The sequence below is a fragment of the Calliphora vicina genome, chromosome 5 (assembly GCF_958450345.1).
Source record: "Calliphora vicina chromosome 5, idCalVici1.1, whole genome shotgun sequence".
Taxonomy (NCBI): Eukaryota; Metazoa; Arthropoda; class Insecta; order Diptera; family Calliphoridae; genus Calliphora; species Calliphora vicina.
In genome coordinates this window covers 89,366,414-89,380,348 of record NC_088784.1, presented here as the reverse complement: position 1 = coordinate 89,380,348, position 13,935 = coordinate 89,366,414, and the positions used below count along the sequence as shown (strand labels likewise).

At 30.1% G+C, this 13,935-nt stretch overlaps 2 protein-coding genes and 1 non-coding gene across 4 annotated transcripts in view; 2 read left to right on the top strand and 1 right to left on the bottom strand.

The window, feature by feature from the left end:
- Positions 1 to 3,089: 3,089 nt before the first annotated feature.
- LOC135960932 (activity-regulated cytoskeleton associated protein 2-like) lies at positions 3,090 to 4,162 on the top strand. Its single transcript, XM_065512338.1, has one exon. The coding sequence runs from the start codon at positions 3,149 to 3,151 to the stop codon at positions 3,944 to 3,946; it is 798 nt and encodes a 265-aa protein (XP_065368410.1). The 5' UTR covers positions 3,090 to 3,148; the 3' UTR covers positions 3,947 to 4,162.
- A 3,262-nt stretch (positions 4,163 to 7,424) lies between these two features.
- Positions 7,425 to 7,496, bottom strand: TRNAD-GUC (transfer RNA aspartic acid (anticodon GUC)). Its single transcript has one exon. It is a non-coding gene; the product is annotated as a tRNA-Asp (tRNA).
- Positions 7,497 to 9,289: 1,793 nt separating this feature from the next.
- Positions 9,290 to 13,935, top strand: part of fra (frazzled) — a 227,666-nt gene continuing 223,020 nt past the window's right edge. For both annotated transcript variants that reach the window (XM_065511595.1, XM_065511594.1), the window contains exon 1: positions 9,290 to 10,192. In XM_065511595.1, the coding sequence (XP_065367667.1) occupies positions 9,994 to 10,192 (199 nt within the window). In that variant the 5' untranslated portion in view covers positions 9,290 to 9,993. The remainder of the gene's footprint in view (positions 10,193 to 13,935) is intronic.

Below are 13,935 nucleotides of genomic sequence, written 5' to 3'. Positions count from 1 at the left end.
AACAAACAAAAAATTTTTATAAAGAGAAATGAAAGAAAATTAAATTAAATAAAAAAGCAAGAGTAACACAAATGTATAGTAAATTCATTCATACATCCATTACTTAATGTACTAACGCTTAAGTCGAATAGTGTAAACCCAACACATAGTAATAGTTAAAATACTGTTTGAGCAGCCATAAATATGTAAATAGGTTATGCGGCAATCCTGATAAAATTTTGCACAAATTAGTTCTAAGTACTCTGAAATTATACTGTAAAATAAGGCGAAAATCTGGTAACATTTGTCCCCATACAAGGCGCCCCCAGGAAATGATTTGAGCATTCATAATTGTATGAACCTATATCTTTTTAACAACTTTTGTGAGGATCGGCCCATAATTTACCCTACCTTCCATATAACACCTATATCAGAAATATATTTTATTGTCAATATAAAAAATACCCTCATATTGATGGTGGGTATACAAGATTCGGCACAGCGGAATATAGTGGGGTTATGACTTAAAAATGAGGCATTTACAAGAGATGGCGTATTTTTTGAACGCTGTTTATTTTTTATAACTTTTATGTCATTTTGAAGGGTACATATCTGTCATTTATTCTCACTTAGTTATTGAACATTATAGTGTATACAACCAAGTTTTTTTTTGCTTCGAAAATGTCGATTTTTTTTGCCAACAAAGCGTCATATGCGGGATGTTTTGCTTTACTTCTTTAATTTTTTTTAAAAAAAAGTGACGCTGAAGCACTCCGATTGCTCAACGAAGCATGTGGTGAATGTGTCATCGGTTTCAACGTGCTAGATATAGTTTGTGCGGTTTCGAAGTGGTGATTTTGACACGGAAGACAAAGATCAAAATTGGAGGTATTACTCCATTAAGATTGTTGTTAAACTCAACAAGAGCTTGCAAATGGGTGCTACTCAAGCAGCTATTTCAAAACTTTTGCAAGCAGCAAGATTCATCCAAAAGCAGGGAAATTGAAGCTGAGAGTCCTTGAATGACGATTTTGTATGTCTGAAATGCTGCTTGAACGCTATAAGAGAAAATCATTTTTGCAACGAATCATTACTTGCGATGAAAACTGGATTCATTACGATAATCCGAAGTGTAAGAGATCGCACATTGTTTGCAGCAAAAAGTTTGTACTTTTGACATTTTTATTTTAACGAATTTCGCACTGGCAATACGGATATATCGACTTCTGTGCCCACGAGAAAAAATTTACCCAAAGTTTTATCGTACATAAAAAGTCGATTGGTTGCATTATACCGGTCACTATTGGCGTCTAGTGACCACGTTGTGAGTTTTCCGGCTGATTATCAACAAAAGAACATGGAGGACGACACTTACGAACTCTGCTTTTAAATTGTCGATGATAATAGCAAATTCTACCAGAATATGAGTTTCGGTTGGAACTGTCATGCGATCTCCTAGATCCATGGTAGGCGTTCATATTGTTGAGCTTACGATGATTTTCGTCAAACAACCCGAATGTGAACAAAAGAGCGTAATAGAGCGTAAAAATACACACAATTCATTCAGTTTCTTGATGTTGTTGTGGATATTTTATTTTTTACCCAAAAGAGCACACAAATTAAATGCCTCTTTTTGCGTACCACTGTCCTAGATGCTTTGAATCTGTGCTTTAATTTCGGAAAGTCCACTAGTAGAAGTAATTTCAGACATGCTTGCGTTTCGTGAAATTTGTATATCACCAATTTTGTCAGCCATTTTAACAAAATTATCTAGAAGCTCAGAAGATGATGCTAAAATAGCTTGCGTTTGGGATGGTAATCTTTCTAAAAACACTTGAACACTTGGCTTTTTATTTTCAATTTCCACGGTTGTCTTGATGCTTTTTTCCTCGCAAACAGTGAAATGGTCAATAAGGCGTTGTTTTGGAACAAAATATGTATAATAGTACGTCCGAACAAAGTTTCAAAACTTATTACCGTTTCAATTTATTTTGTTAATTTTTAGACACATAATTTAGATATATGTATAACTATTTGTGCAAAATTTCGGTTTAGGCCCTTTTATTGTTTTAAACATCGAACACAAGGAGATTTTGCTCAAAATTATTTTCTAGTTAGACCGATTTTCCTATTTTCAATAACAAACATTTCCGATCAAAGATCAAAGAGCTTTCCTCTAGGCCCTATAGTGCCTTCAACAGATAGAAGAACGGACAAAGCTATATCATCTTAAAATTGTATAAAAGCCGAGAATATATATGTGGGATAGGTATTTACATGTATTACAAACAGAATGACAGAATTAATATACCCCCCACTTTTTGGTGGTTGGTATAAACCACAGATTATTACAGATAAGAGACCATTGACAGCTGTCAAAAAAGTAATTTCGAACCGTATGGTTTTGTTTACATTTTTTTTTAAATTTTTTTCAATTCCGCCATTAAGGCAGATCTTAGAGCGAGAGAAAAAATAAAATGTAGTAAAAAATCGATGAGTGTGTGAGACGAGATATAGAAAGATAAATTTATATTTTTGTCCCTCTTTTAAATCTACCGTGGTTTATTATACATTTTCTTTTATTAATTTTTCGTAAATTTTTTTTGTTTGCCTCCGCCATGTTGCTAAAAACAGCTGATTCGGGTCTATATTAGTCTATGGTATAAACATTGATTATGAATGTGGAGAATAGTAAGTATATGTGTGACATATTACCCAGTAATTACGAGATAGGGTACATTGAAACAAGTTCTCTTATCAAATGAGCAAAAATACTGGTACTAATCAAAGCAGCTCTCTATAGAAGAGACTCATTTATATACATTTATTAAAAAGTTCAAACTTCTTTAAACACCTGACACAGTTTTTATAATAATAACAACAAAATAGTTTAAAATTTATTTTTTTTATAAATTATTAATACAATAACATTGATAAGGGGAATTACAGTGAACCCACTTTTTTTTGGCTATGAATGACTAATACTCGTGATTCTCTCTTAAAAACAAAAAGAAATTAACAAATAAACCAACAAAAAATGCCGGCAACTTGAGTATATAAAGAGCTAATACACCGGCCGGTGCTTTATTATTGTTTAAATGATAAAGCAAAGAGCTTTGAATAAAAATTTTAACCGTAACTAAAAAAAAATTACAACAAATTAAAAAATATGGCTCAAATGATACAAATGACTACCGAACAATTGCAACAACTTATAGAGTCCGTCCGAGGTACAGCTAATACAGGCGGTGATGCCAACAACACTCCAACAAACATCCTCAAGTCCAAAGGCAATTTCAGCAACTGTTGTTCCCGTTTCGGGGGTGAACGTGATCATGAAATAGTCGAGGAATTCATTACCTCAGTTGTAACGTACAAAGAAATTGAAGCGATCACCGATGATGATGCCTTAAAAAGTATTTCATTGTTGTTTCACGGTATGGCCTCCACCTGGTGGCAGGGTGTACGCAAAGAAGTCAAATGCTGGAATAATGTTTTGTCACTGATACGTGATCATTTCTCGCCCACCAAACCGGCCTATCAAGTCTATGGTGAAATTTTTGAAAAGAAACAAAACGATCGTACCGCCATCGATACTTTTGTGTGTCAGCAGAGAGCTTTAATGGCCCAATTGCCTGATGGCCGGCATGATGAGGAAACCGAAATGGATTTCATCTATGGTTTACTCAACATTAAATATCGCAAATATATTGCCCGCCATGACATTAAAACATTTAGGGAGTTATTGGAGAAGGGTCGCATCATTGAGCAAAATTGGAAGGAAGATGTTGTGGCCAATCAGCCGGGTTATGTCAGGGGTACTAAAAGATGTACAAATTGTAATTATCGTGGCCATACTGTTGGGGAATGTCGCAAGCGTAGAAATACGGATAACGGCATGAGTCATGGCGATCCCAAGCGTACTAGGGTTAATGGGGAACAAAGGGAATGCAATCAAAATGAATGATTTTAAGTGGAGGAAACATTTTTATAAAATTCTTTTTAATTTAAGGTTTCACAATTTTTAATTTATTTTTAATTTTTAAAAACTTGCATACATTTATTAATATTATATGTTTATTTTCCAATTTTATTATATTTAAAATTTATTTTTAATAATTTTTTATATAGAAATATTTCTTTAATTTTATAAATTACTTTACTATTTACCAGCATTAATTATGATGTAGTATTATATCTATATTTATATTAAATATGTAATTGATTAATATATATTTAATAAATACATATGTACATATTACTATAATACTTATAAACTTTATTATACCCACATCGAAATATTAATCACAGACCCACATTACTATATATATATCGAGCCCTTGGCGCTAAATTATCGTAAGCGACAAAACACAAATTTTACAGGAGAAGGTTTTTTCGATTATTTTGAAATTTGTACATAAAATTTAAAATATTATGATGCGATATAATATAATTTCGTTCAAGCTATTTGTCTATTTTTCAAAAATATTTATAACTTTTAACAATTAAAAATTCATGGAATACTTTATTGAAAAATATGACAAAAAATGTTTTTTATTGAATTTTTGCATAGATACAAATTCTTCGAATTGAAATAAAATTGTTATTTATGAATAGTTTTTAATGAAATTTCACAGTTATGTAAAATTTTCTATTCAAAATGGAAAAATAAAAACGAATTTTGAAATTTATTATCAGCAATCCCGCAATTCCCAAAATTTTTTTGAAAAATCCCAAAAATGGAAATTTTTAGTGTTTTGGCTATAATATCCATACCAGGGTCTGAGATATCGGAACCCTTTACAAAATAATTAAAAGCGTATTGGGCCATCTAAAATCGGTTACTATATTTTGATATCGAATATGTGATTTGAGAATTTTTGCCCTAAATTTTAATTTTACATAAAAAGTAGGTGTTTTTTGAATGGACCTGGTCCCCTCGGTAAGAAAAATTTTTAATTTTTTTATCAATTAAAATATTTTAGGAAAACTTAGCTTTCAGAAAGTATAAATTCCTTATACATCCTCTTAGAATTTTTTTGCCATAACTTAAAAAGAAAAAAAAGTTCTTTTTTTCCCAAAAAATTAGCGAAAAATCGGCTTTTTAAAATTTTTTAAATTAAAATGTATATAACTTTGGACTTAGGCATTATTTTTAAACGCTTCTTTTTCTATTTGACACATACATATGTTGTTAGTCTAATGAAGGAAACCTGGAGAAAATCGGAAAATATTTGGATACGCTGTTATCAAAAAACTGGAGTAGACTGGGTAAAACTGTTGAAAATTTAATTTTCAAATGCGAATATCTCCTAAGCTATAAGAGGTAATTGATAGCTACGACTAGGTAAAAAGATGCTATATGTGTTTTTTTGAAATCGGAACACAAACGAAGAAATAAGATCGTTTTAAAAATGTAACATACCCGAGGTGTCCTACTTTGAGGACCCTTGGTCGCGCCCCTGGTGGGCCCATGAGGTCCACATTCAGAACTTAAACTCAACAGAACTTCATCTTTGCGCATGTGAAATTTCATTCAAACCAAACTAATCATTTAGAAGTTACAGATTTATTTCCCTCTTCTTTTTCTATACCACTATGTGTCGCTTACGATAAAATTCGTTTACTGTAAAATGGAAACATTGACTTACGATAAAATCTTACCTATAATTTTGAAGTCATTAACAATTTTGATATTCTGAGAACGCTAAAACACCAGTCGGTCCATAAAATTTTAATTTTTGCAATAAAAAAAAAATTTTGAAATTGTCGCTTACGATAATTTGGCGTTAAGGGCTCTAAGACGATTTAGCTATGTCCGTTACTCTGTCTGTTGAAAACACGTCAGGACCCAAACGAAAGGAGCTAGCTGTCTGCATATCCCCCATACAAAAATCCCCCGGTATACTGTTTGAGCAGTTATAAATATATTGATTATGCGTCAATCCTGATAATTTTCTGAAGACCGCAGATATCTTCGGGATCCAAATCTTCAATAATTCTGTCAGACACGCATTCGAGAAGTTTCCTATGGCTGAGATATGAGGAAAAATCCAGGACAACCTCGATTTTTGATCTATTTTTGACCTATATCTGGATTACTAAGTCATTAATATAGACAATATGGATATTAGAATATCCGAAACCGAAATCCGGTCAACCGGCTTTTCATCTTTGTAAACTCCGCCGGTTTCGGTTTTTTGGCAAACCGGTTTTTATAAGACGGTTAACCGGTTTTAATGAAATATATTTTCTAATGCTCAATCAAACATATTTATGAAAAACTTTGATAACAATTTTTTACAATAGCATTTGACAATATTTCGAAAAAGATATAAAATAATTGCATAAAGATAGAGCTTTACAAATTCAAAAATGCTAATTTAAAATTTAATATAAACCGGTTTACTGGTTTTTTTAAGACAAAAACCGAAACCGTTTAACCGGTTTTTTAAAAGACAATAATCAAAACCGGGTTTTTCAAAAACACACTTTTTCGGTTAAACCGGAAACCGGTTTTTCAAATTTGCCGGTTTTTTGGACACTCTAATGGATATCTAATAATAGATATTTCAAATACCTTTTTAACGACGTATATAAGACCGTAGTAAGTTGGACCTACATTGGGTCAAAATCGGAAAAAAATATTTTTTAACCCGTTTTTTTTCACCAAAAAAAATAAAAACAAAAATTTTTTTTTTTAAATTTAAAAACAAAAAATTATATAACAATTCGAAAAAAATGTTTGTGGGATACGAGTGGAATATATTTATATAAAAATAAATGTTTTTTAACTAAAGATATACAATTCGTGATTTTTTGGGCAAAATTAAAAACTTTTTTTCAAAATGGGACGTTTATTATTTTTTTTCGGTCTAAAGAAAGCATAGGTTTTTCCTTTAAGAGCTTTTTGGTCTCGTAGTGGGATGCGAGTGGGATATATATGAAAACAAATGTTTTTTTTAATTCAAGACATACAATTTTTTAAGCATTTTTGGTGCAAATTTCATCCCGAACGGAAGACATCGAAGACACTTGACATGAAATCCCCCATATATATTTTAACTGAGAGATATATCAAAGGCCTTTTCAACGATGTTAAAATTTCGGGAAATAATTTTGTTAAACCGAATTTTTGAAGTAAATCATCGAGAATGAATTTAACGATTTAGTTTCGGAGATATTTAGAAAGTTTTGGTGATTTTTATACCCTTCACCGTTTGGAATTTCAAAATATTTTTATAATTACTTGTTTTGTTTAATTTTTGGAATTTTGTAAAAATTCATAAGATATTGATAACGACCAAAAATGAGATTCATTCGAATGTCATTAATGTTAATTTTATTCCCTTCTTTGGTGAAAAATCAGAGATGTTAAAAGAAATATATATTTCTTGTATTTAAAAATAAAAAATGCAAAATATGTATTATAAAAAAAATCATATCTCCCCGACGGGGAATTGAACCCCGGTCTCCCGCGTGACAGGCGGGGATACTGACCACTATACTATCGAGGATATATTAGAAGTGGTGACAATATTATTATAATACACACACTGTTAATAAAATAACAATTATTCAACTCAGAGTAAAGAAACTCACCAGGAACGGTATTATCTCTTTGTTGATAATTTTGTAACTATGGTACTGTTTTATCTTTAGAAACTGTTTTACCTATTAATATGTATTTTACTTCTAAGGTAGTTGCCATATATTTTCAGCCGCGTATCTCAACAATTACAAAAGGAATTTTTTATTTTTAAATATTTGAAGTAATTTTCTGAACCTGTAAGTCAATGAACACAATTTTATTACTGAATTGAAAAGTATATAAACAATATACAAACTTTTTAAATAAACCGATTATTATAATGCTATAAAGATAATTAAAAATATTTTTAAACTCAAAAACTCTTCCATTTTAGAGTCAACATTTTAGGAGACCTAAACTGTCATATAGATATAAATTCATATTGAGTGCTCTTTCAGCATCTATGGTGATATAAACAAATTTTTTTGATGATTCAACAAAAAACTAAAATTTCGGTTGAAACTCTTTTGAGGAGTTTTATTTTTCCCGTCCGAAAATAAAACTTATTTAATTTATTTTCTTCTTTTTCAGTATCATTCTTTATTGGGTCTATCTGATATAATGTATGTAGTAACTTTTTTGTTTAAGTAAAAAAAAACAACAATCTAAAAATTGGAATCAAACAATAACAAATTAAAATTCCACTTAATTTTATTTTAATGGTGATTTACTCAATTTCAATGCAAGGTGCAAGTGAGGTTGCAAAAATCAAAAAATATTGAATAAACCTATTTTACAGGAAACTGTACAACGATTTCAAATATATTACTATTAATACAATCAGTTTTTTGGTTCAGAAGATATAGCCCTTCAAAGTTGACTGATTTTCAGTGTTAAAAAAACAGACCATTTTTTGGTAATTTGGTTCGCTTTCAGATACAGTATCTCGAAAACTAACGAATCGTCATTCTTTTTTGATTCTATTGATAGATCTATTTATTAAGAAAAGAATAAAAAAAATTGTTCGGTTTAACAGGTAAATCGATATTTACCAACTATCCATTTCTTTCAATATTTCTCAACTTTAATATAAAATAACAAAAAACTACACATTTCTACATTTGCCATATTTTCAAAATAAGTTCTTTGTACTCATTTCATAGATTGATTAATAAATCTATCCATAGGCCTTTCAATTTTTTTAATTATACCATTCGGTTCAAAAGTTATGATTTTTGCAACGAAAAACTCAAATGGCGCCACTGTGTGACGTACCAAGTCGGTAATGCAGTGTATTTTTAATAATATTTAAGTGTTTTTAAAAATTTTCGTTAAAAACATAATTCCACTGAATTCTTGCGATGAACAACATAATTCTATTAAATAATAAACATTCAAAAAGATTGAGATGAATTTAAATTTCATAATCCCAGTTTTCTTTTAAACATAAATAATCTGGCAGCCCTGTGCCGCCAACTTGCAACAGCGACAGATAAAAACAGCGCACAGATAAACTTCAGTCTGCAAGCAAAGAACATGGAGTACGGTTGTCATTGAAAACGAAGCGGATGAATTTGCGGTCGTTTAATTTTAAGAAGTTGTGTTTTATTAATACAGTAGAAGTGTTTTCTTACAAATTAAAGAAGAAATAAACAAAAAGTACAAGTGATTTGAAACAAATGAAATTATTAGATTTTGAATAAATATTTTTATAAAAATGAAATAGTCTGTCTGCTTGCAAAAAAAAAGTGAAGTGAAAAAATTTGTGGAAACAGAAGATCAAAAAAAGGGTCTAGTACAAAGTGTAAAAGAGAAAGAAGTAAAGCAAGCAACAACAAAGCGTGCAGACATGAAAGAATAAAAGAAATATGAAAGAAACAAAAATATTGGCAAAAGAAAATAAACAAAAAATTAAATAAATGAAAAGAAAACGATAACAACAATAAAAAATTAAGCTTTGTTTACAAGCAGCAGCAACAACAACAATACTAATTAATAAATTAAATGAGATAAAGGAAAATTGTTAAAAATCAACATATTTTTGTAATATTCACAATAGTAATAATATTTAAGTGCATTTGTGTGTATGTGTATTTATTAAATCAGTTTTGAAAAGAGGGAGTGTGTGTAAAAGAGAGTTTTTTTTTGCACTTCCTGTTGTTTACACGTTTATTTTATTGTTTTTTTTGTGTCTTACTCCAACTTCGTTTACTACCCCCTAAGTAACGGGATTTTAACTGACAGCTATTACAGCGAATTTGCAGCAACAAAAATATAAAAACAAAGCAGAATAAAGAAAATTGTAAAAGTCCTTTAATTAAATAATTTAAATGTTTGTTAAGTGAAAAAGTGTTGAAAAGTATTAAAAAGAAATTTATAAAACAATCCAAACATGATTTCCTAAACTACACGAAATTTCGTGTGTGTTTTCTCTCACTTACTCTTAAAACTCGCTATTTCTTGTTTGTTTTCCTATACTCAACATGGATTTTATCAATAATACTATGACGTCTACCACCCAAAGAATGTCCCGACGACATTCCAATACATCATCAACATCTACTACATCAACAATTAGTTTCCAGCTGAAGCCGGCTATTTGCACAATGTTCGAATGCAAAATTTTGATTTTCCTATTATTGATTGCTGTCTCATCGTTTGATTATGCCCAAGCAAGTCAAGGTGAGTTGTTAAAATAAGTTTTTTTTGGAAATCACATATTCAGCCCCATTCGAGAAAATGATTTTGATTTTTTGTTACAAAAACTCAATTAAAATTTGTTAATAATAATGTGAGATTAAGAAAAATCTTGAATGCGTGTTCAGCATTTTAGTTTAATAAACAAATATTTTAGAAAGACTGATGCATCTTTTACAAAATCTTACTTATCATCTAGTAGTTTATATCAAAGTATCGAAAGAATTATATCTTAATTCAATTTTCAAAATAATATCTACCTATATTCTCTTCACAATTCCATTGAATCATTTAACAGGAATTAATAATATAATTTTCGTACCAAATTGACCGAGTACTGAGCTAACCGGACTGCTATCCTACCGGATGTGTTGGGAGCTCTTTTGAAAAAGCTATCTATTTATTGTCTTTAGAAACATCATGTGGACCATTCCTTTTACCTGAATTAGGTTTTTCATCAACGGACAAGTTTTCACGATACTGTTTAATAACATTGAAATCAGTTTGACGGCAGACCTTTGATAGTTTGGCCAACTTTTTGTAGGACCAAGTTGGGTTTTATTGAAAATATTTAATAATTTTAGATTGATATAAAACATAATAAATGACATTCAAAGGAAACTTGATAATAAAAAATCAAATAATACCTACTTGGATTAAAAGTTTTAAGAAAAACATGTGTTAAGGTTTTTTCGATCTCTCTCCTTATCAATCCTATTAAATGAGAGAAGATTACAGCCTGAGTTTCGATGTAATTAATTCTATTTGAGCTTAATTAACTGAAATCGTAATTCTGAATTAAAAAATGTCAGCGATTCATTCCATAAATCCATTACCAAAATCTAGTTCATTAGTTTCATTCAAAGGCTTTTATTTAAATATAATTCATTCATCTTTGAATCAATTCATAATGGATGTAATTCATATCAGAATTTATATAAACTTTGAATGAATAAATGTTCAATTAATACTATTTGATTTAAAATATTTTTTCTTACTAAAGCCTTATTTGTAATATATTTGTTATAAACAAAATTTGAATCATTCAGCTTATTTTATTAAGCTTTTTTAAAATGCATTTGAATTAAAGAAAACTTGAATGTTCCAATAAGAAATTAATTCAATATTCTTTAATGGAATTGTTAAGCGAACAAATTTAAATTGATTTTAAAAATTGAATTAAGAATTAATTCTTATGAACTTTTGTTTTTAGCTTTCTAGTTTAATAAAAATAATTGTCAGATTAGGCAAAATTAAAACTGCTACTGCAAAAATATATGCAGGCGTTCTTGTATAGCAATTCTATTGTATTGGAGTCCATAGAATTCGAAAATACTACCATGAGTTAGCCATCTTCCAACCGATTCGTATAAATCTTTTTTTGTTGAAAAGTTAAAAATTACACGTTTCAATTATTATCAAAACAACATAGAAATTTATGAGTAAACACTGAAGGTTCTTTTACAAAATCCCACTTTTCATCTAGTAGTTTATACAATGGAGACTCATTCTATTCTATTCTTTGCCGATTAACAGTCCCCGAAAAGCTTCTCTTTGCATAGTGAAGTTAAATTCCTGATTTTTTAAAGGCTTTCTTGATGAACGAATTGTCTGTCTGATAAACACTACACTGATCCAGAAGTCTGAATATACATCCGTCAATATCCGTGCAATATGAAAGACCTCACCCACCACACTTTCCTTCCCATTTGAATCATCAATAAAGACCTTAAATGGAATTTCATGAGGGGAATGTGCCATCAGTCTCTGCAGAGTTTGTCAGTTCAAGATTTCATAAACCTGTAGAATCAAGTCTTCCTTTGGCCATAAGATCAGTAGGCAACAAATTGAGCATTGCGAAAAGAGACTTTCCTGATTAAGTGCGTAGTAATGATAAAACTTTTTGGAAGCAATGAAGAATTCAGGCAAAATTCGATCAAATTCATTTTTTATATTGGGACTTAAATATATACATATATACAATAAAATATATTATACAATAAAAATTAATTGAAAGTATTGGCCATTATTAGCTATGAGCTTTTCCCATGTTTCTGGCAACATATGGATTCCGAGCCAAAAGAACTGCTCATCTTTTGAGGACAAGAACGAATCAAACCAATAGCTGATATTCTGTTCCAAAGTGAAGCATTCTGCATCGATCGAAACACTTCATTCTAAATAGTTTCTAAAAGGCATTGCAATGCAGCCTAGCATTGTCACGATGGATTATTACGGTATTATATTCTGGGCATTTTTCGGTCAATGTTCGCTTCAAACATATCAGTGAATTCGGTTGCCTGTGATGGTCTGGTCAGATTTCAGCAGCTCATAATAGATAGGCCCCTTTTGCTCCCAACAAATACAGAGAATTACCTTAGCGCCATGGATATTTTTCTTTGTTGTCGATTCGGTTCGTTGGTCGGGCTTCACGTACGACCTCTTACGCTTCGGGTTATCGTAAAGGATCCATTTTTAATCGCAAATAATGATTAGGTGCAGAAATGATTTTCTTGTATAGCTTTCAAGCATAATTTCGGACATTCTAAACCGGTCTCTCGGCTTCAATTCGTATGGTACCCAATTTCCCAGCTTTTGAATGAATCCTGCTGCTTGCAAACGTTTTGAAATTAGTGTTTGAGTAGCTGCCAATGACCCTTTGTCCGAATTACGTCGTTGGATATGTCTTTGAAATATCTGTCATTAGATATCAATATTGTCTATATGACTTAGCAATCCAGATATAGATGAAAAATAGGAACAGACATCTAGGTAGTCGTGGTAGTTTGCTTATATCTCAGACATTTGATGGTCGGTTTTCTCGATTTTAAATAGCTGATATATTGATGTATGAATTATGTATGAAAGTTATTTGAGGGCTATGGAAAGTTGATTTCAACATACATACTTACATGGACTATTTCACATATAACTACAATTTTCATATTATATTAATAGCACTATCAGCAACATATGTTTATGGTTTTCTACTGCTGCAACACAAATCACCTGTATCTAACTCGACATTTGTTACCTGTGTCAGATGTTTCCCTATGTCCTTTTCATGTCTTCTAGTTCTTTCCAATTTATCTATGGTTTTAATCAATTGTCTTTAGAAACATTTAAAGTTGAACATATTTGTAATTTATGTGCGTATATTTCTAACTACTTTGCTACCTGTTCTAAATACTCAATAAAACTCTAAATTCTTAGAAGACATTTGGCACTTGCGTAGTTAGAGGGACAATGTAAAACAAGTCATTAAAAGTATGCACTAGAAAAATATAACAAAATTTCAAACAGGTAAAATGTTTATGAGTTTTTATACAATATATAAAATGTTTTTAGAATTTTAAATGAGTGTTTAATGTTTTAAAAGCAATTGAGTAGAGAACGTATTTAAAATTTTTAATTTATTATTATTATTACTAAATATAAAGCATGAAAAACGTCCTTGTCTTATCACGCTAAATGTTTACTATTGTTACTAAAGATAAGGTTATTACTATAAATGCTAGTTATATTGATAGCAGTTATTGGTAGTTTTTTTTAAATAAATTAGAGCAGCATTTAATTTAAAGATTACAACAATTTTAATTTAAAATCTAACCCACAACATTAATTATAGTTTATTTTTATTTTATTTTGTTATTTTAACCTTTTCTGCTTAGCATCTGTTGCTTAATTTGATTTTTAATTTGAAACCAATTAACAATTATTTCTTGTTT